Below are 27,731 nucleotides of genomic sequence, written 5' to 3'. Positions count from 1 at the left end.
ATAGATGAGCGTACTATTTAAATAGATCCTCTGTGATTTGTATTGTAATGTGAATATTTATTTCTCAAATTACATATTTTTATATTCAGCTTTCATCATTTTTATGAAGGGAAGAAATGTCCACATTTCAAACATTTATCTAAGTCAGAGTTGATATTTATGCATGTTGACATGTTTTGAGTACATTGCTAATCTGTAACCTTGTTTCACCTCTTCCTTTCTCCGCCACCGTATCCGGCTTGTTTCTGTTTCTCTTATTTCCCAGGAATCATTTATATTATCGGTCAAATCTAATAGGTCTTTTAATTTATAGCATTCTAGTGATTTAAAGACCTTAGGGAAGCTTTCAAAGTTATAGTTTTATAAGCAACAACAACAAAGAATGAAGTTTCAGATGGCTGATTAGTAGCATTGTCCCAAGAGAGTTCCCAAATTGATAATAGAGCAAGGCAAGTAGCATTGGGAAATGTAACTTTTTAGATCTCTTAATATTTCCTTCCTTTTTCTGTAATCTTTTTCTTTTTTTTCTTAGCTATAAAAACCAAACATGATCTGCCTTTTTTCTCCCCTTAAATAATAGGGCATAGAACTCAGGCAAAATCTTATATTTATAAAATTGAAACTCTAGCAGAGAATGTGATTGGTAGTAAGAGGCAACCATTTGTGTACATTTTGGTTGATGGGGCTGAAGAGTCAGGTTTTGCAGCTAGTGAGTTTCATTCAACTTTGTTGAAAAGAAAATGTCAACATTTCTCATGTGAGCTGGTTTTGAGGTTTTCTCCTTACTCTGTCCTGGCAAAAGCAATATATAAGGAGATTGGGACATAATTACCAGAGGGTAATTCAAGAGGGGATATTAATATTTTCATAATTATATGAGTACTTAGAATTCTAAGAAAATAACAATAAAAATGCTTAGCATTTGTCCTTTTGTGTTGACCTTTTCCTGGGCTTTTAATCCCTTTTAACAGCATTTAGGAATTCAGTAGATTTCATACCTGGACAAAACCATTTTTTTTTGTCCATGTTAAAAGTCCTATCAATCTTATTCTCCTTGTAGAGAATGGATAGAAAATTTGACTTCAGAAAAGATGCCCACCACAAACTGCCTCATGCTGTGTTCAGATTTAATGAAGTTGTAGGCTATATTTCCCTATAAATTGTCCCCTCATTTTTTGTGGCCTAGAGCACTTGGCATCAATAGTTCTTGCTGGCATGCCAGCTTGGCCTTCAATGGTCTGGGAAGAAGAGAGAAAATGAAAAAGGCAGGTAGCAGCTGTCTTTTGTGTGCCCCCAGGGCAGGCAGGCAGCAGAAGTAAAATATTCAGGAAATTAAATGTCAGACTATCTTATGATATAGTGTATTTAGGAAATGTGAACTGTAGGAACCCTTGATATATGAGAAATATAGTATTGTAGAGAGGGTAAGAACTGGACTTGATTTGAAGACCTGGGTTTAGATTTTAATTCCAATTCTGTTACCTACTACCTGTATAACCTTGGGCAAGTCAATAAAGTTTGAATAGACCTGTTTTCTCATTTGTGAAATGAAGAAGTTGTAGTAGGTTATCTACGTGATCCCTTCCAGATTGAAATATTATTCTATGAAAATATTCATAACCTAGAAGTCATTCAAGATACAAAATTAGATTTCATTTTAATAAACATGCATATTTATACTTAATGTGCATACATGCATATCATATACACTCACATATGCATATACACATACTATATATAGCTACACACATGTATAGACAGTCATGTATCTATGCACATAGATACATGAGTAGTAGGTTACACATGTGAGCAGCATGTGTGTATGAGTATGCATGCACATATATATGTATTTATGTATGTGAATGTGTAGATATGTGCTTATACCATATACATTTTTGCATGCACATATATACTGTTCATATACATGGCACGCTGCTCATATATAATTCAATCCACTAATATATGTATATGTACATATATGTGCATACATATACTTATTGCATGTGTGTGAGAGAGAAGGGGAAGGTCAGGGGAGGGGAGGGGAGAGGTGGTAGGGAGGAAGAGCAGGCAGCATGCAGAGAACTGGACTGACAGGAAGAATTGCAGCAGTTCAAGGTTCAGGTCCCATTGCTGATACTAGCCATGACACACTCGATTCACTTGACTCTCACTGTTGCAGACAATTCTCTAACTATATATTGCAATACATGTGCCCGTCTACATTTGCAGAGGGAATTCCTTACTTGGATCTCCCTATACTGATGAAATCATGTCTGGTCAAAAAAAAAATTCCTATAAAATGGTAAGGAAAGCAGCGGGTAAATGACGTGACGCAGTGGGGGAAAAAAATAAAAATTACATATGAACTAGATAATCTGGATTCTAATCCTGGCTCTTCAGATGGTTCTCAGCATTGTCTTGGGCAAATCCTTCACTTTGGCTTTGAAATGCTTCAACTGTGAATTGTGAAGATTAGACTAGATGATGTTATTTCAGACTCATGTTGCTTTCTTGTATTTTTTTTTTTATTATTTTGATATGTTATTTCTTCCTTATGGATATGGCCTCCAATAGTAGCTAAATCATAATCCAACACCCTTCCATCCCAAATTATTTTTGTCCATGTCCTCCATTAAACCTCCAAAGAGCACCTATCTAATGCTAGGTTCCAGACTATCTTCTGTCATCATTGTCTGTTTAGAGTGTCTGTACTAATGGACTAGCTGTAGGGGCTATCCTTGCAATCATACATCGTACAATAGGATTATTAGATCATAGATAATTTTCATCCAATTGGGTTTTCTCATTTGGATATTTAGACCAAAATCTTGAGAGATTATGGATCTCATTCTAGGATTTGAAGTTTTCAGTTACAATATTATCTATAGATAGGAATATCTGGATTATTTTATCATCTATAGGAAATTTTGTTTTCCAGTTTGCTTCTTTGCCAGACATCTTCTTTGGCAATAGCAAATAACTTTGAGCATATTACTCCTGGTCTTATATTCTGTTGGGTATCAATAAAGAGCATAATTAGGTATCTATTTTTTTAATCTTGAAAGGAATCTTGAATCATTTTTATATAAGTATGGGAAATGACTTCTTTGAGGGGAGCTATTAAGGTAGTGTTTTGCTGCATTGAATCAAATTATTTATAGTCAGTGAACAGTAAGCATGGCGGCGTCTTGTACTTCCATTATCTTTTGGTCAATTTTAGGACTGTGAAAATATTATAGTTGGGTAAAGACTGTCTATTCCCTTCTCGTGTACTCATCAATGACATTCTTGACACATATACATCTTTATTCTTATAAACATTTTATGGAGATAAAGGCTATACCTATGATTTCAGTAGTATAGAGAAGGAAATTCCCTCTAACAATACAAACTAGCACCTTCCTTGCAATGGACAGTTTTGGGATGTTGCCTAGAGCACTGGGGGCTGAAGTTACTTGTTAGGGGCTCATTAGCTAGTATGTGTCAGAGGGAGAACCTGAACCCTGATCTTCCTAACTTCTTGGTTCATCTCTCTATCCATTACACTCTGCTGCTTCTCAGATTTTATACAGATGGGAAATGAAGCATACAAGTGAGTAGCTATTAATGTTAGCCTAAGTATCTTGATAATATTATCCTAATTATCCTTTTTTAAGTAGTGGTAATAATATATCTAGCATTTACATAGCACTTCACATGTCATCTCATTTGATCCTCACAAAAACCCTATGAGACAGGTGCTGTTACTATCCCCAATTTATAGATGAGAAAACTGAGGGTTGAAGAAGCTAAGTGGCTAGTCCAGGGTCACATAGCTAGTCAATTAATAAGAGTTTGAGGCAGAATTCAAGCTCAGATCTTCCTTACTCCCAAGTCAAAAGATATATCCATTGTCCCACTATCTAGAGCATTCCTGTTTTTAATTCCTCACTGTACTAAGCTTCTTCCTCAATCAGAACTATAGAAAAGGAGGTTTTGCTTTGGTCCCAAATAAGCCAAACAGAAGAATCTGTTAAATTTAATTACTCTTTTAATAAAACGATAAAAGGTCACGCAGATTTCATAAGTAACATTCTACAAAATGGGGAAAGGTGCCTACTAGGAAAAAAAAAAGAGGTGAAACAGAGAAATGCTAGTGATTAAATAACAAAGTCAGCTAGAAAGTTTAATACCAATTATAAGTAAAATTCAGAACATACTGGCTAGGTATTCTATGTATAAAGTCTTTGGGAAGGCCCTTGCTGACCAGCCAAATTGATTGTTATAACATTTATAGAAGCTGTTGTTTCGTTTTATAGTTTCTATAATAAGCACTATTTTTATCCACTACATTCGCCTGATGTGTCATCGTGACTGTGGAGGTGACCCTGGACTCTTGATAGCAATGCCAGCATAGTACTAGCCTCTAGCCTAGGGATATGGAAGGGTTTCTATTATGGGCCTAGTGACAAATGGTCTATTAGTGAGACTCAGCCCAACAAAGTTCTTTACAACTCATTACCAGGTTGACTGCAGTGTTTTTTTGGCCACAACAACTCTCAAAAGCCATCTTCTAAGCTATGAAGGGGTTATGATCTACCCTGTTAGGGGAGTAACGATGAAGGTGGGTCTGCGCTGGAAGTTGTTGAATGAAGTCATGGGGACTGGAGTGGTAAGAGGCCAACAATCTTGATTTGGGGGAAGAACTGACCCATTGAGATTTGTAACAAGCACTGACTTTTCCATGTAACCACCAACAGCTGCAGGAAGAACTAGTGTAAGTTTGCAAAGAGTATGCATTTCCACTTTCAGTTTTTAGATAACTGGGAAACCACTAATCCCATTACATGTCTTAGTTACTTGTGCTATTGAACTAAATTTTTCTTCTTTTTACCATCTTGGGAATGAGAGATGTCTTATTGTTCATGTAATTCACTCTCTTTTGGCTCAGCGGATAGAGTTATTGCCCTTAGAATCAGGAATACTCATCTCCATGAGTTCAAATTCAGCCTCAAACACTTATTACTTATGTGACCCTGGATAAGTCACTTAACCCTGTTTACCTCAGTTCTTCATCTGTAAAATAAGCTGGAGAAGAAAATTGCAAAGCACTATAGTATCTGAGCCAAGAAAATCTCAAATGGGTTCATGAAAAGTCAGCCACAGCTGAAAAACTACTCAACAATAAAAGATCTTAACTACCTTTGATTATCAGTGACTTAAAAAAAATATAGTGTCAGTACTGATCATTTTTTACTTAAACTCTTCTTTGACTACTTTGAAAACCCTGGGTCACCTTCATGTCAAAGTAAGGAATTAGTGAAGGCTTCCAATGTGTATATATGGAAGGGGAGAGGGAAAGGGACTGGCAACATGATTAATATTCTACTATTAGAGCAGCTAGCACTTCAGATATTCTACAAAATCCTATTCCTTGCTTAGCCCTAAAACTACAACACTTTATTTACGCTAGTGATTGCCCTAGAAACCCCACTTCCCAAAGTCATTTGAATCTTCATTACAAATAAGCTATTTTTCTCCTTTTACATTTTCTGTTGAGATGGTGGTTTGCCACTAGTAATTTTTCAACACCTCTATTCTTGTTTTCTTAATCATCACCCGGTCTTTGTACAATCCCCTTCACTGATGCCATAGTTTTTCCAAAAATCCTCTATCAAATAATCATCTGTTGGGCCTTAGTCCTAGTTCCTTTCTTAGTGCTCGATAACATTTTTGTTCAGGTGACACATACCCTTCTGCCCATCCTGGGCACACATTCATTCATATTCAACTCAGTCCTATATCATCTCAAATGGAACCATCATTCCTCGCATAGTCCAAAGGTGGCAAAGAGAATTGATCATTTCAATTATTTCTTCTCCTGCTTACTTTTCCATCAAAATGAGCAGTACTGATGTGGTCACCAGGATTTCCTGTGAGAAACATCATGGATCTGTGGCTCATTTTAATCCATCTCATTGCCTTTGCATGGTATTCAGGAAGCACCAACACCTGTGCATGTGAGGGCTTGCTGAGTCCTTTTCAGGGCTGCTCACTTACCTCTGTTGTCCACCTGTCACCCAACTCTCCCCTGGGGCTACAAGATGCTATAGCATGCACAGTGGCCACAGCCCAGTAAAAACTTCTCAGAAAATGGGCCAAATCAGGTTGAAGGTAACTGACAGGGCCCAAAACCATTGATGAATTAAAGGAGTATGTGCCCCAAGCATGTGAAGAATGAATATTCGGAAGAATCGGTGAATGAGAACAATTTGTTCTAATGACCATGAAGGCAACTGAAGCAGGTGCTATGGAATGCTTAGAGACTGGTCAGGCATAGAAAACACCATGGTCATCCACTGCATCCTGGACCATTGCCAGTTGTCTTGAGTTTTGTCTTGTCACTGGATTTTGATGACTCAAGAAGAGAGAATGAGAACAACTTGAAGCAACTCTATCACTTCAATTTACTTGAGAGTCAAGATATCACCCATGATGCCACTGATCCTCTCCAAAAATGAAGGATGAGCAACAATATCCATTGCCACATCCTGTCTTCAGAAGTCATCCCTCAATCTTCACCCCCTGGAACAGCTTCCTTAGACCAAGTCTCAATCTTCCTCCCTTTATATGTTGTAACTTCTCCTCAGATGTCCTTTAGTATTACCCCCCTCTACAGTTTATGCTCACTGACACTAAGTATGACTCTTGTGTTCATGTTTCTGAAATCAACTGCCCATAAATTGGGGTGAATAATTTTACCTTCTTGGAAGTAGATTATCAAATCACAATATACAGTAAGATTTTTTTTTCCTATTTTAAGAAGCAGGATTCTCAGATATTGTCTTATTGTGAATCAGTCTAAGATAAAATCCTGCCTGCCTTCTGACCATCAGCAAAAACCATGAAAGAAAAGAGTAAAGGGGATGGAAAATGAATCTATGAGACCTAATTAACTGAATAGAACAGTGAAATGCAAAGGGAAAAGTGGACAACTCTAGATCTTATTTTTTGTCCCTCCTTTTTTTCCCCCATACTTGTTCCTTTTGAGTACACGTGCTCACTCCTGCCCTCAAATTCTGTTCCTATCTTGAGCCTTCTCCCAGGCATAAACACACCTTCTTTAACTGGTAGAAGTTTCCAAATATACTTTCTCTCAGTGAGATAGGAATGTCAGGGGTGAAAAATTGAATTTAAGCTAGGTATAGGTTCAGGAATTTATACACTTAAATGTGAGGAATGTGGAGCCCCATTGTATGGGACAGAGTATGTGTTAACTGGTGTTTTGTGCTTAAAATGGAGTTATTCATTAATTACTAGAAAGAATTCTCAAGTATGAAGCCTATGCCAATTTGACCTCACACAAACTCTTTGCCTGGCTGTTAGCTAATCACTGTCACCCCTGATTTTGAGGTAAAGAGGAGGATTAGGACATTTTAATTAAACTTTGGATTGCAATTTTCCAGTGTGGGTTACAGATGAGGAAACTAAGAGAACAGAAAGCTTTTTCCATGTTAATAAAACAGCTGCAATGAGATTCTGTATTTAATCCAGAACAAAAAGAAAAGAAAAGAAAATTATTTTTTAAGAAACCTAGTGTTGTTCTATATATAATGAAGCTCATTTCCCTGGTCATGTAGGGACATAGATAGCCATAATGGTGTAAGAATTCCTTATACTCTGAAGTCTCCCTGACCCTTATATAGAATTACCATTAAATTTAACAATTATGTGGCACTCTGCCAAGAAAACCCCAAATGGGGTCTCAAAGAGTCAGACATGACTGAAAAGACAAAAAACAAAAGCACCTGCTACTTGGAAGTCACTGACCTAGGTGCTAGAGATATAAAGGCAAAAACAAAATAATTTCTACCACCAAGGAACTTACATTCTAATAAGAGAATATAACACATACGTGCATAATTAAATATGAAATATTCTAAGGAGGGAGAGAACATGAACAACTGGGGAAAGCACTAATTCTCTGAGTCAGGTTCATACCTACAACTGTTCAGGGTCTTTTGTTGCTTGTATTCTGTATGATTCTGGTGTCAGCTGACTGGGGCAAACTCCATTTTAACCTAGTTATGAGGTTCCTGCTGCCCAGCTCCTAGACTGCTTAGCTACTTCACAAAAGGGAAGGGCCTCATACCTCTTTCTCATCAGGATTATAGCCTGGGCACATGTCTACCAATACCTTCTTAAGTCCACTGAGCTAAACCTGTTTAAATATAAAGAAACACAGCTTTCTCCTACCTAGAATGTGTCTTGAATCTGTCTTGAACTCTGTCCAAATTGTGTGGGATAAAAGAATTCAGAGTCTGAATCTGAGATCAGAAAAGGTCTTTATTCTTTCTCATGAGAAAGGGCCTTCTGCCCCTGTCACTCAAATGGCATCTGCCAGGGAGAAGCAAGCCCATGGTTATATAACCTTCTAATGCAGAAACCCAATCCCCCCAACTGGCCTCCACTCTCATTAGTAGGGAGGCTGGCCCACAACCTAAGCGCGGGAATCTATCTCAGAGACAAAGGACACAGAAACATGTGGGTGTCCAATGCAAGGCCAGGAAGGCAGTTTTATCCTTATTTGGCATATCTTGTGCTGAGATGGCACTGGGGAGGGTCTCCATTGCTTTAAGTCCCAGATTCCTATAAGGTCAGGTGACTTCTAAACTTAGGCCTAGTGGATGCTGAAGCCACTCTAGATTTGATTTTTCAGAATGGGGAAACTTCACTGCAAATTATCCCTCACAAAATGATGGGGTGCTTGGGTGCTTATGCTTGGACCCTAGTTCCAATATTGGATTAATCACCAGAAATGCTGGAAGAATAACATTTTCAATTAGTCTCACTGATTACGTAGTCCAATGACATGGACTCCATAAGGTAATATAGGAAGGCTCTGAGAAATTGTGATTAGTTCAATAGAATAGGAAGCCATATATCTTTCAAGCCCCTTCTAGATCCTCATTATCCCATTTCTTAATTCTGACTAAATGAAGTTTTATTCAATGAGATAAGTCTTCTCATATTTGTCCAAGGATCCCCTACTGTTAGTGCCTTCCCCTTGGGATTACTTCTCATTTATATCATCTATGTATTAAGGGTTCCTAATTGTTCACATATCTCCCCCCTTAGAATGTGTGAGCTCTTGGTTGACAGGGACCATATTTTCGCCTTTCTCTTTTATCCTCAAAACTTACTACAGTGTCTGGCACAAAGTAAGTACTTAATAAATGCCTGTTAATTGATTAAACAATATTCAGCAGACTTCCTTAATTAGCCCTACTACAAAACTTACCTGACAGTGAAAAGAAGTCATTTCATGGAATTCTTTGCATGCCTTTTTGCTTCTGTCTATATCCTAGATGTAGAACATTAAAATAAGTCAGATCATACCTGGAGTATTATTTTCAGTTTGGCCTTCCCACATATTAGAAGGGGACCGGATAAGCTGGTGCGTGTCCCTTGGGTGATGAGAGGATTGACTTACATGCCACATGAGAAATGATTGAAGGAATGTTTAGCCTAGAGAAAAGCAGTGTTTTTTGTTTGTTAGGGATTGGTAGGAGAAGAGGAAAGCAGAATAAAGGGAGAAAAGGAGGGGATTTAGAACATCTGTCTTCTAAATCACAGAATTTGAGAATTAGAACAGACATCAGTAGCTGCCTAAACCTGAAAAAAGTTCTTCCTATTCCATATTCAGCAAATAGTCATCTGACCTCTTCTTGAAGACCTGCAATGTGGAGGAACCCAGGACCTCTTAGGGTAGCCTTTTACATCCCTGAACAGCTTTCTTTATTAAGACCTTGTTCCTGAAATCAAGCCTAAATTTGTTTCTTGAAATTCCTGTGTACTGTTCCCAATTCTGCCCTCTGGGCATAAATAAAAGAAGTCTTGACCCTTTATCAGGCTTCTAAATTCTTGAAGACTTGCTGTTAAATTCCATATCCCCACCTCAGTCACTCTCCCTGAAGTCTTTTCTTCCCTGGGGTACAAATTACAAATCCCTTGATGAAAGCGAATTAGATTTGTTTTCTTTTTTTTGGGGGGGGGGGGGCGCTATGGGTTAGAATTAGGATCCTGCAGTCAACCAGCATTACTAAAAGCCTGTAAATTGTTATTGTTGTTGCTTGACCAGAACATCCTGGCCAAACCCTACTTGGTCATTATTTGGGCTCTGGTTGACTCTTAGTGAATGTAAATGGGAATTGTTTCTGTTTTGGCCGAAAACCCTGATGGTCTTCTCCCAGTTTGATTTTATTTTCTGGACTAGGTTAAAGAGGTCATTCTTTGCTTCATTTTTTAAACTAGCCTTAATCACTGAATGGGCATTGCTTCAGTCAAACTGAGAAGTGCCAGTAAGCCCTGGATGATAGGAAGAAGGGCAAAAATATGGTCCCCATTGTTAAGGAGTTTATATTCTAATATAGGAGACAACATGAAAATAACGGTGACCACATAAGTTACATAAAATGTTAAATGGAAGGCAATTTTAGATAAAAGGTATTGAGGGAGGAGGGGAGGACCAGGGAACTCCCACCAGAAAGAGCAATGGGACCCAAGTTGTAGAAAGGAAGATTTTGACTGGATGTGAAGAAAAATTTCCTAATCCTTGAAAGTGTCTAAAAGTAGAATGCCAAAGGTGGTTGTGGGTACCTAATCACTAAAGGTTTTTCCACAAGGCTAAGTTTTTCAGAATGTTATAAAGGGGTTAGTTCATGTAGGAGTTGTATTAAATCAGGAATTCTTAACTTGGTGTCCATAGATTTCAGGAAGTTCAAGGGGGTGAGTGGGGCGGGCATCTGTGAATTTAGATGAGATTTTAAAAAATCTTTATTTTTCACTAATTTTTAAATTTTTAGCATTTCCCTTAATTGTGGATGTCATAAACAAAATATTATCCATAGACTTAACTAGACTACAAAATATGCAAAAAAAATTTTTTTTTTTAAAGAAGGCCTATATTAGATTACTTTTGAGGTAGCTTTCAACTGGGAATTTGGCATGGTTATGGGCTGGGTTAAATGGATATTTTTAAAAATCATTTTCCAGGTTTGTTTTTTTTTTTCCCCATGGCCAAGTTGTTAAGCCAAAAATTATATGAACATTGTGATCAAAAGGTAAAGGTCACCAAATAACATTTTATTGTGTTATTTAAAAGTCTTCATGCTTGGTAATCATTTCCAACAGGATTATAAATTTTAAAAAAGAGAGAAAAGAACTCTGCAGCATGATTTATCTAGGGGTTCAATTGATTGAACTTGGATAAATTATTCATTACTTCATTAAAATTCAAGCAAGCCTGAAGCTTTCAATCTGATGCATTAAATTGTCTAATATGGAGAAATTGCTGTAGATTCGTTGCATAGGATGATTCTTCCAATATTCTGCACTTTAATTTTTCAGCAAATTCAAATGAGATGTAAATTTTGCATTTTGTTTTCCATTAACTAAAATTGTTTATATAGACCCCAGGAGAAGGAAAAGGTTCTTACTAAGGTCTGCAGATTGTTGCTTTTATTTTTTTAATCTGTTGGTGGAAAACACTGTTAGTATACATGGTGAAGGCACACTTTTGTTATCCTTGCTCAGTCATTTTTCTGTTGTGTCTCATTCTTTGAGATCCCATTTGGGGTTTTCTTGGTAAAGATACTAGAGTAGTTTGCCATTCCTTCTTCAACTCATTTTACAGATGAGGAGACTGAGGCAAACAAGTGATTTGCCCAGGGTCACACTAGTAAATGTCTGAGGCTAGGTTTGAACTCAAGAAGATGTGTCTTCCTGACTCCAGGCCCAACACTATCCACTGTGCCACCTGCTTACCCTTAGTGATTGTACATAGTAAGAGTTTAAATACTTTCATTTATTCAATTCATTTAAAAAATTTAATTAAATGCATTATTCCTAAGAAAAAAGCTACAGTTATTATTAAGAAATAGAAATATGTACTATAAGCTAATTATTTCTTGAAATTTGACTTCAGTTCATTTGAATATTAACAAATGTTAGCAAAATAAGTTTTGGTTAAAAAAAATAATAACAATCCTAAAGTACTGGCATTTGAGATCACAAAACAAGCCTGGAGAATGGAGGCAGCATGGAATAGTAGAAAGTGCCCTGGACCAGGAATCAGAAGGTATAGGTTAAAATCCTAGCACAACCACTTAGAAGCTGTACAACCTTGGGCATTTCACTGAGTCTCAGTTTCCTTCAGGGAATATGTATATGTTATACACACACACACATACACACACACCATATATATATATATATACACACACACACATACAGACATATATACCATATACATGTGTGTATATATACATACAACCACACATGCATATTCTATGCATACATATGTATGTATATATACATATATATAATACACACATATACATACATATTCATACTATCTACCTCACAGTAGTAGGCAAGAAAATAAATGGTTGTGGTCAGTCCATCAATAAGCATTTTTTAAGTACTTGCTAGATGCTAGGCCTAGGGCTAAATGCCAGCAATATAAGAAAGGTAAAAACAGTCCTTGCTCTCAAGCAGCTTGCATTCTACTCAGAGAGATAACATGTAAATAACTGCTAACATAAGATGTATACAAATTAAGTGGTAGGTAATCTAAAAGGGGTGCAATAAGAGGCATTACTTTGGCTGGCTAGATAGAGGGAGCTATGGGATATACTCTCCTATTAGGATGGCAAGTCCCCAGGGTAGGAATTCTAAAACCAAGATGATTAAATTTCCCAGGAAGGTATAGTAGTAGAGGGTACAGTATCTCATTTGGGGCTTATAACAACCCTGGGAGGCAGTTGTTATTGATTATCTCCTTTTCACAGATGAGGACACCGAGGCAGACAGAGGTTAAGGGCTTTGCCTAGGGTCGCATAGCTACTAACTGTCTGAGGCAGTATTTGAACTCAAGATGCTGATACTTGCATTCCTCCACTAAAACCCTTCTCCTGTTTCTCATAATGGTACGGATGTGATTCTGGGTTCTTGAAAGTATTTCTATTGGAATATTATGCTAGTCAGGGCTAACAAGCTCCTGTGACAGGGCTGGACTTGACATCCAGGGACCAGCCTAGCTCAGTTTGGAAGGGCTTATCAGTAGAAAGAATGTTGGTTTAGTTATCAGGTAATATTTGCGGGGGGGGGGGGCACAGTTATCTGAATCAGTGGAGTTAATACCACCCTAATTAATGAAGTCATGGAGCTTTTGAAATATGAGGTTTGTGCTTACACTGACTACCTCAAAGATTTTTCATTGAGAAAGTGTATGTAAATTGCTTTGTGTCTTTCAAATATATGTCAATGACTTGCTAAGTATTGCCTACCTTCATTTGCTATTTAGTTGCAATATTGAATGAGTGCTTTGACTTTGTGGAACTGTCATTGCTATTTTGTCCTTTGTTCTTAAAGGGAGCTGATGCCATGACTTGCAAGTGAATTGGATTTAAGTGATGAGTTCTGTGCAAAGTCACTAGCCTCACTTTCTCCTCCAGAGCCATCTGGGTGGCCAGATATGTATCAGGACAACTGGAAGATTTGGGTAATTGTGGATATCACCTAGAATTAGGCAGCATGGTATAGTGGAAAAAATACTGGCCTCGATATTAGGCGAGAATTAGGTTAGCTTGCCTCCAACTTTCTCACTTTGGGAGAATCGTTTTAGCACTTTGTGCCTTAGTTTCCTGGAGTACAAAATGAGAATAATATTTGTACCTACCTCACAGGATTTTACAAGGTTCAGGTGAGGTAATGAAAACAAACTGCCTAAGGCACTATATAAAAGCTATTTTAGTAGTGAAGTAAATATGCAAGTCAACCCTGGTGGAGAAAACCTCCTGTGCTGGTCTGACAGGTTGCTATGACCTTCCCTATTGGGAGTAAGTCTCTCTACCAGGACAGACAACCCAGGTAGTCTCACCCAGAGTGGGTTTTCTTACCTAATCATGAGAACTGTTAGGATTAGCTATTAATGAATGAGCATATCTGTTGGAATAAATAGAACCTTCATCTCAAACTCCCTTTGATTTCAAAACCAAATTATCTCTAGAGAGGCTGAAGTGATTAGTAGGTCTACATAGGAAGCAGTAAATTTACCAGGGCCTACAAAATCCATTTTAAATATTTCTTGATTTTTAGCCTCCCTACAGGTGATCTCATCTATGTCCTAGATATGTTTATGTTCTTTCTAAGCCTTCTTATCTTAGTTAAATTTTTATTCACCCAGGTTATGGACATACGGTACCTTTATCTGATGGAGGTAAGGCCTTCTGCATCATCTATTCTGTCATTGGCATCCCCTTCACCCTCCTGTTCCTGACAGCAGTGGTCCAGCGCATCACCGTTCATGTCACTCGGAGGCCTGTGCTCTACTTCCACATCCGCTGGGGATTCTCTAAACAGGTGGTTGCCATCATTCATGCTGTCCTGCTTGGGTTTGTGACTGTGTCCTGCTTCTTCTTCATCCCGGCAGCGGTGTTTTCCATCTTGGAAGATGATTGGAACTTTTTGGAATCCTTTTATTTTTGCTTCATTTCCTTAAGCACCATTGGCCTGGGGGATTATGTTCCTGGAGAAGGCTACAATCAGAAATTCAGGGAGCTATATAAGATAGGCATCACATGTAAGTATCTTGAACATTTATAAAAGCAAGCAGAGAGTGTGTAACCCAAATGTTTTCTGAATCCTGACCTGGTTCCATTCCTTCTCCTCTCCTTGTCTTGTACCCTAAGTCCACCTCATTATTGATGGTTGGTCACTTTTCAAAGGTTTTTCAGAGTTGATCAGTAAATACCTTTCTATTCCTTCCCAGTATTATTCCACTGTCCCACCATCTCAGGCAAATTCATTAAACCGAAATAAATTGTCATCCTTACTAAAAATTTAAACTTCCTTTATAATTCTTACAGTCCTGATAATATTTATATTTTGTATTAGTTCTTCATTAATGGAGCACTGAAAGGTTGTCAAGCCAGAGTCAGCATGTGTCAGAGTCAGGATCATGGACCTAGACCTGGAAAGAAAGTCATCTAGCCCACACAGGAAACTGAGTCTCAGATAAGGTAACTTGCCCAAAGTCACACAGGCAAAAAATAACAATCGGAATTTGATCTCGTCTTTCTGACTCCAAGGCCTGCCCTATGTCCTTCCTGATACATCCGTGATGATGGATAAGTGTTCTAAGGCATTAAAAATAGATTCAGTTATATCAGCACCAAATATGGTACCCTTCCATTATCTCTAAACATTAGCACAAAAACTAAATAACTTATTGAAATACCATAGTTTTAAATTCTTACATTTTAATTTTAAAATTAAATTCCTAAATTCATAAAAGTTGTGCTGGAATCTAAAAATTCTTTAATATAATAAACTTTAATATACCCAGGATACCCTCATTGAGAGGTATATCTGATTTATTCAGAGGGCAGCTCTTTCTGAACAAAAGAACAGGTAAGTATCATTATGCTTGCTTTGCTGATATAGAAACTCCTAAAGACTGAAAGGCTACATAGAAAGTCCCCGGCAAAGTATAGCCTCTAGGGAGCTGAACTTTCAGTGAACAGAAATTTATAATATAAAACAGCTTCAGTCAGTGTCATAGGTGTCGACTTTCTCTCTCTCTCTCTCTCTCTCTCTCTCTCTCTCTCCCTCCCTCCCTCCCTCCCTTCCTCCTTCTCTCTCTCCTCTCTCTCTCCCTCTCTCTCTCTCTCTCTCCTCTCCCTCTCTCTCTGTCCTCTCTCTCTTCTCCCTCTCCCTCTCTCTTCCTTTCTCTCTCTCCTTTCCTCTCTCTCTCCTCTCTCCCTCTTTTTAAGTTGGGAGGTTTTTCTCTTTTAACTCATCCCATCCAAATGTCTAAATGTCCTCATTTTTCTATTAAATGCTGGAATGGAAAATGAGGCAGGTAGGTGGCACAATGAATAGAGCTCCAGGTCTGGAACTAGGAAAACCTGAGTTCAAACCTGACCTCAAATCTGACCTCCAACACTAATTAGCTGTGTTAACCTGCTTTCCCCAACCATAAAATTGGGATAATAATGACTCCTACCTTGCAAGGTTGTTGTGGGGATCAAATGAGATATTTGCAAAGTGCTTAGTACAGTGCCTGGCACATAGTAGGTGCTCTATAAATGTTAGCTAGATATTATTAAGTGTTTAGATATGGAACTACATTTCAACACTCAATAAAAATATTGTGCTTTAGGCTCATTCCATGAAGTAAGTGAGTGCAGAGAGGTTTGAAAACAGGTTAGAGACAGGAGCATATTTTACCATCCTTAGGCTCAGCGCTTGTTTGCATACGGAGGATGAAATAGAAAGGGAAAAGTAAAGTGGAAAGAGAAACGTGTTGGCACTCAACTGTACTGGAATAGATGTGTCTAAGTAGCATTATCTGTGGACACAGTCTAACAGATGCTATTTGCTCTGTGATTGCATGTGCCCATCACTGCTATTTCTGAAAGGAGCCCCCACACAGCTCCTGTGCTTCGTGAACAGAACTTGGAGCTAAGATATTGGGTGAGACAGCCTAACCATGTCACCAGAAAGGGAAGTCATGAAATTCTCTATGTCTGTTAAAGGCTTTAGGGGAAAAATTGCTTGATAAAGGCAAACTCAACATTCCCATTCTCTTAGTGTCAAATGTCTATTTATTCCAAGGATACCACAAAGGCTAGCTCATCTACCTCAGGGCCTGTCTGAAAATAGCTTTCAAGTCTTAGAATTTTAACAGAGAGCAGTTATAGGGGAAAGTGGGGTGGGTAGGGTTTTTATTTCCTTCTCATTCTTCTGACTTTAGTATCAATTTGCCTTTATTAAAAATGAATTTTTATTTTATCCTTTGAACATTATGTCCTTCCCTCATCCCTCCATCCCCACCCCTATCCTTTTGAGAGTATTACTATGCTCATTTAGAGGTTTTCTTTACCCTATAGTTTAAATATAATGAACAGGGTTGATCATTTTTTTGCTAAATTGAACAGTGATATGCCAAAAGTATTACCATGAAATCATGAAAAGATTTAGGCCTGTTGGTAGATTATGTGGAAATATAAATAGCTACAGAGAGCTCTACTTCATTTCTAGCATAACTCTTGAAGAAATTTTCCATTGGTTTAAACTATAATTTTTATTATGAAACCTCTGTTCCATAGGGAAAATAAATATCAAGGATTGAACATCCTACAAGAGCATTCCAATTATCTTAAAACAGATATGTGAAGGATCACAGAGCATTAATGTGCCTCTTTAATTTTTTTTTGAAATGTTTCTCTTATATATCAGGAATGAAGAGTCCTCTCTTGGTCTCATGTGGATAATTCTAATATCAATAACATGTTTATTAAGTAGTTATGTCTACCAGGCATTTTGCTAAGTGCTGGGGTTGCAAAGAAAAAGGAAAAATAGTCCTTCCCCTCATGGAACTTATATTCTATTAGAGACATATAATCTAGTAAATATGCTTCTTTGGAAATAGCAATTAGATAAGCTGGTACTAGTAAAAATCAGAAGCTGTGGCTGAGTACACATTTTTTATCTTTTCTAAATAATATTTCTTTGGGTTTTGGATCTTGAAATTTTGAAAAAAAAATTGTTATTCATATCATTCACTTCATATATATACATTTTTTTGGAAAATTTTTTTGATTTTAAAAATATTTTTAAAAATATCCTTTCTCCACTGCCCTACCCAGAGAATCATCCCTTATAAGAGAAAACAAAAAAGAAAGCATTTCACTAAAACTAATCAAAAATCAAGTGGTCCTGACCATGTATACAGTGGTCCACATACAAAAATCCCCCACCTCTGCAGAGAGGACAGGGAAGCATATTCTCTCACCTCTCCTTTAGGGCCAAGCTAAGTCATTATGATATCACAGAATTCAGTTTTGTCAGAACTTTGTAATGAAGCTTTTTTCCTAATAATAAAAATATCATCAATATGTCTGAGGTTTTTGAGGAGTCAGGGGCATGTTTTAACACTGCAATGGATAGCTTTGGAGACATTCTGTTTCTCTTCTAGGTTACCTGTTGTTGGGCCTCATTGCCATGCTGGTGGTTCTGGAAACCTTCTGTGAACTCCACGAGCTCAAAAAGTTTAGAAAAATGTTCTATGTGAAGAAGGATAAGGATGAAGATCAGGTCCACATCATGGAACACGACCAACTCTCCTTCTCTTCCATCACAGACCAAGCTGCGGGCCTGAAAGAGGATCAGAAACAGAACGAACCTTTTGTGACAGCTCAGGCATCCACTTACCCGGATGGCTCAGCAAATAATTAAAAGTAGCGTCCCTCACTCCCATTGTCCTAGCACACTAATGTCCCTGCAAATCAGAAATAGAAAAAAAGCCTTTGCTCATTTTTATGGAAATGTAAAAGCCAAGATGATGATGCCACTTAAACAGATAGCTGTTATTGGAGGTCTTAAAAACAAACAAAACAAGCAAGGCTGGGCTCAGAAGGAAAATGTAGTATCTGAGGAGAGGTAACCTCTACCTGTAAGACGTTCTGTGACAAACAAGACTGGGCTTTGCAGATAGGTGAGAAATGCCAGAAATCATGATCCCGTGGAGAGGTTACCAGTGCTTGGTGAAAAGCAGGTTTTATACTCGGAACTGAGAAATTTTTGGTTTTTCTTCGAATCATTTAGCAGCTGTATAGCAAAACTTTCTATTTAAGAAAGAGGCTTAGCAATGTGTTTTATAATTATGCTCCTGTGTGCTGTTTGCATGTACCCCTCCAAAGTGATTATTTTTGTAGAACCTAAGTTAAGACTTCCTATTTATAATGAATGTCTAACTAATACATGTGTACATAGAAAGTATAAATATGTTTATATCTTGTGTATATATTAATATATATGTATATATATATGGTAGGTCCCTAGAATTCAGTGAACTTCTTAGACCAAGACTGTAGATAGATTTTGATTTCTCTCTTTATATAAGAAGTAATTCAGAATTGCTGCATTTGATAAGTGAATGAAATAGAATTATGTTTAGAACTGACTAGAGAGACCGTGGAACTGCAAGGAACACTTTTCTCTTGCAATGATATTTTGTGAAATGTCTGAAACTTTTATAAAAGTTTCTTTTTTTGTGAACATGGAATGAAGAATGTCATTTGTATAGAAGTCAAGATTGCTAACGATAGTTTGATAGTTTTGTAAGTTTTTTTTTGTGATTTGCAGCCATTTAATTTTTTTTAAAAGCACAGAACTTTCAACCAAGAAAATATGAAACAAAGGTCCAGTTAAACTAATTCAGTTAAGTGTCTAAAATTCACAAGATGGAATAAACAAAAGTGTATGGCCTGTGGCTACACTTAGTGTTTTTTTTATGTCAGGGAAAACTTTAATGTATCTCTATGGGCTCTCTTTACTCCTGTGTAGGAACCATAACATGAGCAATTTTCAATGTTGCTTAGAAGAAAATACTAAAAATTTCAAGTAGGAAAAATATACAGTACCATGAGGGCTAACTAATGCTCAGCGACAGGGTAAGCATTTCTTATCTTTTTGGTATGTTATGTTATTTAGGGATGCTGATATTAGAATGATCATGGACTTGACTGTTAGAAAAATTTAGCACTTTAGGTGACTCACTTTAAGCCAATTTGTTACAATTTGGCCTATTTATGAAAGGGCTAACTTATATTTAAAACAGACATACACACACACTGTTACATCATGTGCAACAATAAGCCAACCCACTTCTTTCCTGATCACTTTCATGGCAGTCTCTGAAAATGGAGTCTTTTCTGGTTTTCATTGCACTTTTGTTACTCAAGAAAATCGTGTTTTTGTCAAATAGAAATAGAATTCCTTCCAAGTGTTCTATTGAGTCTGTGGTAGAATTCCAGTGGCCAATTCCTATCCTGGTGAACTAGTTTCATCGGCAGAATTTTTTGTTCAAGGTTTAAACCCAAAGACTTTTGTCAGATCTCCTTGAAATCTAATCCTATTGCCCCCATAGGCTTATTATATTTCCTGGTGTTCGATTACATATTCACCTTGCCTTTGCAGAGGAGAAACAACCCCATTCCAGGGAAGTTATTGGCTAAGTGACAAATCGAGAGAGGGAAGAAACACATTTTGGATATGAAGGGGATGGAATAGTCGACAGTCTGTCGTTGATTGGCACAAAATGAAAGCTGGTGCTGATGGAGAATATAAATCAAAGTAATGATAAGTGACACTGGGGTGGTATAGTGACATTTTATTAGATGCAGAAATGGCTTTTGTTAGCCGCAGCTGTCTGGCTTTAGTACAAGAGAGAAAGGGGTTTATAAATATGATGAAAGAAGAGGAGGAGTAGAAGGAGGAAAAGAGCTTGCAAAGGTTACTATGTTTCAAATTGGCATTAACATAGTACTTCATGTTCCATATATTCTCGACACATTCATTAATTCTCTCAAAATTATGGTGATTTCTTTCTTTACATATGTACAAAATGAGGAGAAAAAAGGAGGAAAGCACTACTTTTTTCAGATGGGAATTCAAAGGAGCAATTTCTTCTGCAATCCTTCACTTGCATCAGTCATCAATAAAATTCTAATTGTCTTTATTAAAGTGGAGGAATGTGGTGGGATGTAGGAAAATGCAGCCAGGAATAGAACTGGATTATAGGCTTTGATAGGACCCTAAAGGATGAAACCTTAGGATTGTGCCACTGATTGCCATGATGTCCTCACTTATGCGAAATAAAAGTATAAAATATTTTGTAGTCTGTGAGATGGTATAGATTCTGAAGAAGAGCAGGGATAGTGTGCTCAGAACAAAAGATAAATATTTTGCTCAAAGATTTTTTTTATATCACAAGGTCTTTTCACTAAGAGAGAATAGCAGAGATTGCTGGCCTTGGGAAAAGAAGGGAGAGCAATGGGGAAAAGTGTTTTGGGGAGTTGACAGGTGTGACATAACTGAGGAAAAAGGACAAAGTCTTATGGGAAAACGTTCTGGGAATGAAAGAAAATATCCTTTTCAGTGTAGATGTAGAGATCTCTGAATAAGAGGTATGGCCTGGAATGTTTTCAGACAAATTCTGTGGGAAGAGGATGATAGGAGGAAGCATTAATTAGTTGTCTTGATGATGATGTTACTCAGTAGGCTCAGTAGAGGGTTGTTTTAGATGGACAAACAAGGTAAGGAGTATTGTATTCTTCACTCTAAAACAGACATGGTCATCTTTCCACATACCACCCTCATGTGCCTTTTATAAAAATGAATAAGACCACACCAAGTATATTTTGAACCTTCAGACCCTAAGGTGAAGGGAAAACCAGCAAATGTAAATCACCATTTTTTTTTTTTTACCCCTTATGGTCATAGATTACCCAAAACACTTATATTAATAGTAATTAACATTAAGGAGTCAGTGGTAGTTCATTACTCATAATTCAGAATTCTGTGAACATTATTTTCTGATTATGTGGTATATCCAATATGTGTTGTGATTCACTCTTTTCTGTAGAGCATTCATGCTAAAAAGAGATTTGGTCAATGTTGATATCACCTTTTGGTGAAATAAGTGAAATAATCACTTTGGACTTCACTTTAGGAAATGTGTTTATCTGCTCAACATATCATCCCTCTGTGAATTTAGTAAAAAACAAAAAAAAAACCTTTTTTGCTTACATTAAAAAAAAATTGAGATAATAAAAGCTTTGCCATTGACCTTAGATGTCTACTGTATATTTAGTGAAACTAAACCACTATGTAATATATTTTGTTTTCTCTTGCAGAGATTTGTTCATGTTTCCTAAGGACTTTTATTTTATCAAAACTGGACACACACACACACACCTCAGTCATTTGAGGCGGAAAGCATGAAATTGTATACTTGAGAGCAAATGTTATTTTGGGGTTCATTACTTATTTCTTCAATGGCTTTTACAATAGTACTTTTCTTCTTATGTGGCAACCTCAGCTCTCAGAAACTCAGCCAAGAACCCCGAAGGAAGCAAATAAAATAAAACCAAAATAAATGTCACGGATTCCATGCATGAACTTTTTATGTTCTTTACTCAAATGAAGGTCCCTTGGTCACTCAGTTATAGCCTATTTGCTCTTAACCTAAGCATGCTTCTAATAAGTTTGGTTATCTGATTCCCCTACCTGGAGCAGATTAAAAGAAAGGAGAGAGAGTATAAGAGGCAAGAAGTGGCTGCTAAGAGCAAGAGAAGACTTACAAAAGCTACTTTAAAAATAACAGACTCAAGAAAATAGAAATCCACAATATAGGTCTAAGGGTCATTTAGTGTGTGGCTAAACAATTCTTTACTCTTCAACTATTGAAGGCATCTTTCACTATTTCAAAGGATAATACAGGGTTAATATTCATAGTGATGTCCCTTAGTCTTCAAGGAAAGTTTAAATCCAGTTTAAGAAAGCAAATATGTAATACATTTTAAATAATGGTTTTTAATGCAAAATTCTTCTTAAGATTGAGGGGGAGTGTATTTGCTTAAAAGGGACAAATTATCTGGTGAATCCAATTATATGGAACAGTTGGTTCCCAAGTGATACCAGATAAGTAAATTGTTGCAGTCTTAACATGCTGTCCTTTGTCCTTGAAGATGATGCTATGCTTAATAACTTTTTAATAAGTAAACTGGAATGAATTATGTGTAGTTGAATGAATTTGAGGATCTCTTGAGGTCTCTTCTATCTCACTGATTCTGTTAGAATTACATGACATGGGTAGTGTTTTCACCATGGTATCAGTGCAATTTTTAAAATTTGTTAAGCACTAAAAGCATAGCAAATCCCTTGGGCACCAGAAATTTCAACCTTAATCAGGAAGTTTCCATGGTCCACAACATCAGCACATTTTGTCCATAATTTTTATGTTGATTTTTTACTGACCTGTCTTTAAATAGATGATATCAAAACATGTTTGGTTTAAGTACTTAAATTTGCTTGGGATACCCCTCATTGATGTGCCTACCTGCATTATAAAATCTAACATGCCCCTTTGCTATTGTTACTAACCAGGTACATTATGTGATGCATTACAATTTAGAACAGGTACATTGTGTGATGCATCACAATTTAGAACACTGTGACCTTAAAACTGGAACCATGCCTATTATTATTACCAATTCAGCAGTGACCGTGGTCGACTTTAAAGGTCACTGCAGTTGCCTCTGAGTGCACTGCGTAAATGTTGGTCCTCTTGGTCATTCTAAACCAGGATAAACCCTATTGGCAAGGAAAATAACAGCTCATGGTGAACTTTTACAATGGTGTGCATTGATTAATTCTGCCATGCAATAAATTTATGCAGCTCTTCCCTCCAGAATTTGGGAAGCTGAGCAAATTACTCAGGCTGTTTAAGATATCCATCTACCATGTTTCTGTGACTAAACAAAAACAGAAAAACTGAGGCAATTACCAAGTCATTAGTAAAACAACAACAACAAAAAAAAAAAACAACCCAGCACCCTACTGTAGTGTCCCCTTTAGGATGATACTGGAACAACTAAAAGAAGGATGTCTAGCTTAGTTTTGCTTTATTGATACATGTAGAATGTAGACCAAGGTCATAACCCTGATGAAGCCATTAAGCACATATATCTAAGATGATGAATTATTGGAGAATGACTCCTCCACCCCAAGAAAGATCAAATAACCCAGAACAATAAACATAAAATAAGGGAGAGTCAGGAAACCCTTGGTTTTGCATCCCTGCCCCACCAATTCGTCATTGGTGGTACTTCTATCAAATCTCTAATAAATGTCTTAATCCCATCAGCTGCATTCAAGTAAGGCAGTAGATGTGAGCTACTTTATAAGGACATCGTGTGGAATAATTGTCAAACTGATTGTAAAGTACTTTATTATATAAGGTGCAATATAATAAAATTATCCTTACATCCTTCATTATATTTGCCTCAGTGTTTGAGTATTAAATGGTAGAGATATGTGCCCCAAATCTCAATGACAGCAAATAAGTTCTATTGACAAAAGTTAAATGTGAAAATTACATTCATGGAAATGAGGCCCTACAGTGTTGGGGTAGGAGACACAAAAGGGGCTAGGAGGTAAGGATCAGTCAGCTAGCTGGGGTAAGTTATACACCTAATATACTTTTATAGAACAGGTTTAAAAAATCCAATTTGAGCTATCCCACTTACCTGAAACCTTTGAGCTTGCTTGGAAACAGAAATGTTAAGGAGCTTTATAAGAAGCAATGACTCAAAATAAGTGTTCTGACGTGACTATAAATAAATATAACTGTGAATCATTACCTTTCTAGTAAATAGATGGCATTGCTCAGTGTGTAAAATCAGTTATCCACAGCAAAGATACTTCTGCTTAAAGCTGCAGTAACAAACTTGCCTTCTTACACTGCATATGCATTCACACCCCTCCCGGATGATCCTGTGACATTCCAGATATAGATATGGCCTGTTAAATATTGCTCCAACCAACGTTAATTTGCAATATTAAGATATTATAACCAGAGTCCACCGAAGCTTCCATTCCTGCCAAAATAAAGTACTTTCCTTACACCAACCTTGTCTGGGCCCATTGTGCCTTGCTGATTGAAGTGGGAGGCAGGATTGGATTCTTTTTGTTCTCCAACTCTTATTCCACATGGTACTGCCCTGTTCTTGTACCATAGCAACCCAATACATCAGTTTCTCTGGCAAAATGAGGCCACATCTCTGGAGTTCTCTTATTTTTCAATGCCAACTCCCCTATTTTATTTTACCTAAAGGTAAAAACCTCCATTGTTCTTTGCCTCCTCCTTTGCCAACAGCCCCTTCTCTCCTGCGCTTTTTTTTCTTCTTCAGTCTCTATTTGTTAGCAGCCCCACCCAACACCATACTTTCCTACAAAAAGGAACATTTTTTTCCCCTCCAGTCACATCAATCTACTCAAAAGTGGAAAAAGAGAAGAAAAAATGGTGCCTTCAATTAAAAAAAAATATAGATGGTAAATATAATTGTTGGCATGCACTCTCAAGCTATAGATACACATGCATTCTGACTGAAGGATTATACTGGATTGTCTCTCACTAGAATTCCAATGCCAGATGTCAAGTCTAGAAATTCTGAGTCATGAGGGTGTCAGAGGGAGAGGCAAAGAGTGGAGATGGGTGTCACTGAACCCAGTGCCAAAGATTATAGACTTGATGATAGCAACCAGAAAACAACTACTTTCCTAAATATCCCCAATTAAAATAAAATATATTCAGATACCTAGGAGAAAGAGGAAGTGGCTGCCTGAGGTTGCCCTACATTCTTACTATGTCTTATCTAATCAGGTTACATATGAGCGAAAATAACAAAAGTACTGACCCCCAAAGGTAAACAGGAAAGATAAATCATAAAGGACTTATTAAAGTTGAGCTGTTTACATCCCTACATGGAAAGATGATATTTGTAACTCATGGGGCCTTTCTCATTATTAGGGCAGTTGGAGGGAATACATACATACATACATATATATATATATATATATATATATATGGACAGAGAGAGATAGAGACACAGACAGAGGGCACAAGGTGAGTTGAATATGAAGGGATGATATCTAAAACATAAAATTAGGGGTTGAGAGAAGAATATATTGAGAGGAGAAAGGGAGAGATAGAATGGGGTAAATTATTTCACAATAAAGAGGCAAGAAAAAGCTTTTATAATGGAGGAGAATAAGGGGAGGTGAAAGGGAGTGAGTGAACCTTACTTTCATTGGATTTGGCTTAAGGAGAGAATAACATACACACTCAATTGGATATTTTACCCTACTGGAAAGTGGGAAGGGGATAAGAGGGGGAGGATAGATTAGCAGAGGCAGTAGTCAGAAGCAAACACTTTTGAAAAGGAACAGGGTCAAAGGAGAGGATACAATAAATGGGGGGTGGGATAGGATAGCGGAAAATATAGTTAGTCTTTCAGATAACTATTATGGAGGTGTTTTGCATAACTACACATGTAAAACCTATATTGAATTGCTTCCCTTCTCAATGAGGGTGGGTGGGGAGGGAAAAAGGGAGAAAATTTGGAACTCATCAAGTTTTAAGAACAAATGCTAAAAATTGTTTTTGCATGCAACTGGGAAATAAGATGTACAGCAATGGGGTATAGAAATCTATCTTGCCTTACAAAAAAGTGAGGGGGAGGGGTATGAGTGGGATGTGGGGTGATAGAGGGGAGGGCAGATTGGGGTAGGGGGTAATCAGAATGCATGCCATCTTGGGATGGGGGGAGGGGAGAGATGGGGAGAATATTTGAAACTCAAAATCTTGTGGAAATGAATGTTGACTGAAATAAATTAATAATAATAATAACGGCTCCAAAGCACTGACCCCTAACTGGGGTTTGTAGCCTTTGGGCTATCCCACCCAGCTTCCCTGTGGGTGAGAAAGAAACAGGGCTGTGCTGATGAATGTTTAACAACTAGCTCTCTAGGAAAAAAAAAAAATATATATATATATATATATATATATACACACACCCATGATATACTTTAAAGTTTAACATGTAGTAATATTTTCACCATCACTTTATTAAATCTAGACAATCAGTAAAACAATAAACCAAGCCTCGATTTATAGCATTTGTGAATTTTCTGAGATGTAATTACTCACACTGAAAATTTAACAAGCCCTTGGCTGGTTTTCTGTTGACTCCAGCATATCCCTGGAAGAGAATATTACAAGTTATATATTGCAAGATAAGACAAACCAGCTGCCCATTGGCTTCATATTGTGAGTGCTAACCACAGCAACAATTTTACTTGAAAAGACAGTCCAGTTTTGGAAGAAGAGGGTCCCACCCTCTTAACTATAGATAAACTCTCCTTTAGTCTAGTCACATGGTCCATCACTTGCCCTTTCTAGGATATCTGTGTCTCTGGTTCTGGTAACAGGTGACTCAGCCATCTTAATAGCTAGCAGGGCTGCTAGGAGGTATAGTATATTATAATGTAATCAAGGGCATGATGATGCACCCGTCAGTTCAAATTACCTTCCTTCTTCCCTTTCTACTTGGAGGATTTGAAAGGCTAGGATCAGATATAAAGGAACATCCTAAATAATCTAGACACACCTATGTTTGAAAAAAATAGATAATGTAAAGGCCTCTCTTTACTGCACTAAGAGAGAGCCAAGGGTATGCAGAAATCCTTATATATGTCCCCAGTTTCCATTTTAACTTCACACTACTGTTCTGCTCCATTTCACCTAACAAACAGATGACCTTCATCATTGACCTTCCCATTACCCACAAATATTCCACTTCTATGTTCAAAGACTCTGAAATGCCTTTATTTCATCATAGTCTTCTATCTTTCCATTTCTACCTTCTTTCAAATGCTTTCTTCCTCTTCCTTGCCACTTCCAATCCATCCACTCCTCAGTACCTTCCAAGGCCGTCACTCCTGCTCTGGTGACTACTCTCTCTTCCTTTCCTTCAATCTCAAATGAATTATGAAGCACTTATTACCAGTTACACAGTAGGTGCTTAAAAATGCTTAGCCATTGACTTGATCTCTTTGTTGATCTAGTTCATTTTCTTCTGCCTACAAACATGTCAGTGTTTTTTCCCCATCCATAAAAATCCCTCACCAGGTCCTACTATCCCTACTAACTTATTCTCTATCTCTCTTCTCCTCAGTCAAACTCAAAAAAGTTACCTCTATTCTATGCTTATATTTCCTCTCTTCTTGGTATCTTCTAACCCCCCTGAAATCTAGCTCCTGACCATAATTCAGCTAAAACT

General features: G+C 37.3%; 1 protein-coding gene across 1 annotated transcript in view; it reads left to right on the top strand.

Moving 5' to 3' along the window:
- The window catches only part of KCNK1 (potassium two pore domain channel subfamily K member 1), a 65,340-nt gene extending 43,665 nt beyond the window's left edge, over nucleotides 1-21,675 (top strand). Inside the window, exons 2-3 of the mRNA XM_069064859.1 lie at nucleotides 14,228-14,623; nucleotides 18,023-21,675. Of these exons, the coding sequence (XP_068920960.1) occupies nucleotides 14,228-14,623; nucleotides 18,023-18,282 (656 nt within the window). The 3' untranslated portion in view covers nucleotides 18,283-21,675. The remainder of the gene's footprint in view (nucleotides 1-14,227; nucleotides 14,624-18,022) is intronic.
- Nucleotides 21,676-27,731: the final 6,056 nt, after the last annotated feature.

This window comes from Petaurus breviceps, unplaced genomic scaffold (assembly GCF_028583685.1).
Source record: "Petaurus breviceps papuanus isolate PSGF00001 unplaced genomic scaffold, PetGlider_PUasm1.0 90650, whole genome shotgun sequence".
NCBI classification, from domain to species: domain Eukaryota; kingdom Metazoa; phylum Chordata; class Mammalia; order Diprotodontia; family Petauridae; genus Petaurus; species Petaurus breviceps.
This window is presented reverse-complemented; position numbering and strand designations above follow the sequence as displayed.